The following is a 3,266-nucleotide window of genomic DNA, read 5'->3' as shown; positions in this document are numbered from 1 at the left end:
GATGGGGCATATGGTCCATTAGCTAAGACAGGGGTCTCTTTAGCATGCCCGAAGAGAGCAGGTGCCTCTTACACTAGTGGTGACCCTACAACCCTCAGAAGAGTCTGTGGCACTGAGTTCAGAATGAGTTTTCATCTTTAGATGTGGTTTGTCTTTGGCTTAGAGACAAAAAGCAGACCCAACTCTCTGTGAAGGGAAGGATGTTAACCCTGACTTGGTCATCGCTGCAATACACTTGAGATGAAGCCCTTGTGCATGGGCCTCTTCTGAAACTTTAGCTCTTGGCCTTGAGGTGTGAGGTGGTGGTTTGACAAGCCCCAAAACTTCCATATCCTGAGATACTGCGTGAGTGGATACACTTCTTGGAATCTTGGAAACCTATGGCCCAGTGCATTGGGTTGTAGGTTGTACTTATCTAGAAGGTCAGAAGAATGTCTTTGGGCTAAAAAATTTGAGAACTCAATGCAACAGAAACATAGCCTCCTTATAAAAACTATTATTTTCAAGATGTGCTGCCTGGCAGCAGGAGAAAACTAGAGGTCGACTGATTTTCCAGTCCTTTTTGTCAACCCCTGTGGGCCAGCACTTCCTTTAAGGAAGTCAAGCCAGGTGGGGAGAAAAGAATAAGACTGGCACATTCTTTCCTCTATGAAGAGGAAGGGTCATAGATTACTTGGGCCAGTGATCAGGTGGCCTCTTCTGAGTTTATGCAGATTTCTGCAGCCCCCTCATACGGTCAGTGAACTCTGGGATCGGCGATGATTGCCCCTGCTTAAGTGCCGAGACACAATGGTCTGTCCACCTGAGTAGGCTTCAGGAGCCATTGTCCCATGAGGCCCCAGAAGGTGCTCCCCAGATGAGAGTTTGGCTGAGGAGTCCCCCAAGCATGGATCATCTCTCATGTGCTCTCTGCTACATCTCTGTCCATGGAGCACCCAGTCCTCAATCTGCTTCTGCTTGGGAGGGCCAGAGCTCTTTGGGGTGCTGGCTCTGATGTCCTGTTTTGGGATAGATGGCACTGGTTGGTGGGTAGGTTGAGTCACTCCGGGGATGGGGGCAGGCCTCTGTCTGCTTCTCCAACTCTGGATTTCCAGGTCTCTTTTGTCTGTGGGTAGTTGGTCAATTTTCTGAGCTTTTGAGATCAGAGACTTCCCACAGGTCCCTTGTAGAGACAGGAAAAAGTACCTGGTGGGAAATAATAGAATAAAGATTTTTCCCCCGATTTTTGTTTACTTCAGCATTGAAAGGGATCTTAGAATCTAACTCTCTACCCAGGGCAAGATCGTTTTAATGTACTCCTGACTGATGGTTATCAAATCCATGCCTGAGCACCCCTGGTATTGGGAAGCCTGATGACAATGGCAGCAGCAGTAGCAGCAACAACAAAATATAGTAGCTAACGTTTATTATGTACCATGACAATTCCAAGTGCTCTACATGTTACTAACTCCTTTAATGCTCCCAACAATCCCACGTGGTTAGTACTTTTGTACTCTGTATACAGATGAGGAAACCGTAGCTAATTAAGAGCTGCACTGGGTTTTAAGGTCAGTATGTTAGTTACTTTTGTTTAATTTGTAAAATAATTTACCTGAATCTGTGTTTCTAGTTTAAGACAATTTGTACTGTCCTTTTATACTGGTGAATTAATTAGACCTAGGTTAGTGAGGACATGGTTAGTGTGGGCTGATTATCACAAGCCTGATGAGTAAAATCAGTCTCCGTTATGATAAATACAGCTTACAATTTCAAGTGAACAGATACAGTTTTCTATAGCAAACATTCCATCACGTGGATTTCTATACACAACAATTCGTTCCAAGGTTATAGGTCAGCAGTCCTTAGAACTATTAAAATAATCCTTTCACTATCAGAGGAAATCTCTTTACCTTTCTTAGTAAACAGAATTAAACAGAAGTTCAACTTTATTGTAATACAGAATAAGCAAAGACTTAACTTATGCCTTATGGTAACTAGCAAGTAAATATTTGCTGACTTTTTCCTGACTTGTCCCTCATCTGTTTTACAAGCAGTAAGGCAGAGTGCTTGTCTTTTCAGAACACATGTGACAATAGTCTATGCCTGCTTTTCCAGGATTCATGTCAAACTGCTGCTTCAGCCTTGTAGACTCTGGTTCCAAGTATATTTTCTAGTCAAGGCACAGATAAAGAACACGGGGATCGTAAATTTCTCTTTCCATACCCCAAATAAAATACAGAATAGATGAGCTCGGTGGTGATCACAGCCATGTTTGACCTCAAAAGTTGGGACAAAAAGATTTAACCCACAGATTTGATGCCCCTTTCCAATGAGGTCATGATCCTCATGGTCCCTCCCCAGGGGCTGGGCTGAAGAAGGGGCAGTGGTGGGAAATATGTCCCCCGAGGCTTGTGCTTGTTCTTAATTGCTTCCCACTCTGTACTCTCAGGGCCCTTTATTGATGCTAGTCACTTTTGCCCATGTTATGGTCAGACTTATGTCCAGGTCACCCACTGGGTGGCAGACCTCTTAAAAGCCAGGTCCTGTTTTACTCATCTTTCTGTTCCTCCAGCGCCCATCGCTTATTCATCTCTGAGAGCAGCCTGCGTGACAGGAACTGTGCTAGTTGATGGTTAAATAAAGATAAGGAGGACACCTTCTCTCTAGGAGCTGATGATCAGACAGAGACAGACAGACAGATAATTTATAATTAATGAGAAAAAGATAGTGACAGAGATACACCCAGCTGATGGGGACATATTACAGAGAAACCTTTTTCAGCCTGAAGAAGGCAGGGGAAGCCACAGAACTTCTAGAATTGGTCACACTTGCCATGATGTCAAAGATGAGGAGGCTTGGCCATGGGAAGGGCATTCCAAATAGAAGGAACAGCATGAGCAAAGGCAAAGAGGTGAGAGGGCCTGGGGCCTGTAGGGAGGTACAAGCAGCATGGGGGTGTGGAGCCCAAAATTTGAAGCAGGGAGTGGGGGGAGAGGCTATAGGGACCAGAAGGGGCTGAGCAGGGAAGCCTGAACACAGCAAATACTCAGAACTAAACCAATATTGATGGAGTTCACCAACTGCAATGGTATTCTTCATCTTGGTATTTTCATCCTCCAACCCTGCATCAAGGTCAAGGTTTTGAGGTGGCTTTGAAAGAGAAAATGGAGACCAAAGTAGATTAAGCAAGAAGCAAGGCCTGTTGATGGCTCTCTGCCTAATTTCGGGATCAAAAAATTCTATACAATGTTACAGTTGCCTGTTGACTACAGCTTAGAATGACAAAG

At 44.5% G+C, this 3,266-nt stretch overlaps 1 protein-coding gene across 1 annotated transcript in view; it reads right to left on the bottom strand.

Annotated features, from left to right (window-relative positions):
- Positions 1–728: 728 nt before the first annotated feature.
- ATP10B (ATPase, class V, type 10B) overlaps positions 729–3,266 on the bottom strand; it is a 111,275-nt gene continuing 108,737 nt past the window's right edge. Inside the window, exon 21 of the mRNA XM_008587192.1 lies at positions 729–1,185. Coding sequence (XP_008585414.1) covers positions 729–1,185 — 457 coding nt within the window. The remainder of the gene's footprint in view (positions 1,186–3,266) is intronic.

This window comes from Galeopterus variegatus, unplaced genomic scaffold (genome assembly GCF_000696425.1).
Source record: "Galeopterus variegatus unplaced genomic scaffold, G_variegatus-3.0.2 Scaffold115, whole genome shotgun sequence".
Classification (NCBI taxonomy): Eukaryota; Metazoa; Chordata; class Mammalia; order Dermoptera; family Cynocephalidae; genus Galeopterus; species Galeopterus variegatus.
This window is presented reverse-complemented; position numbering and strand designations above follow the sequence as displayed.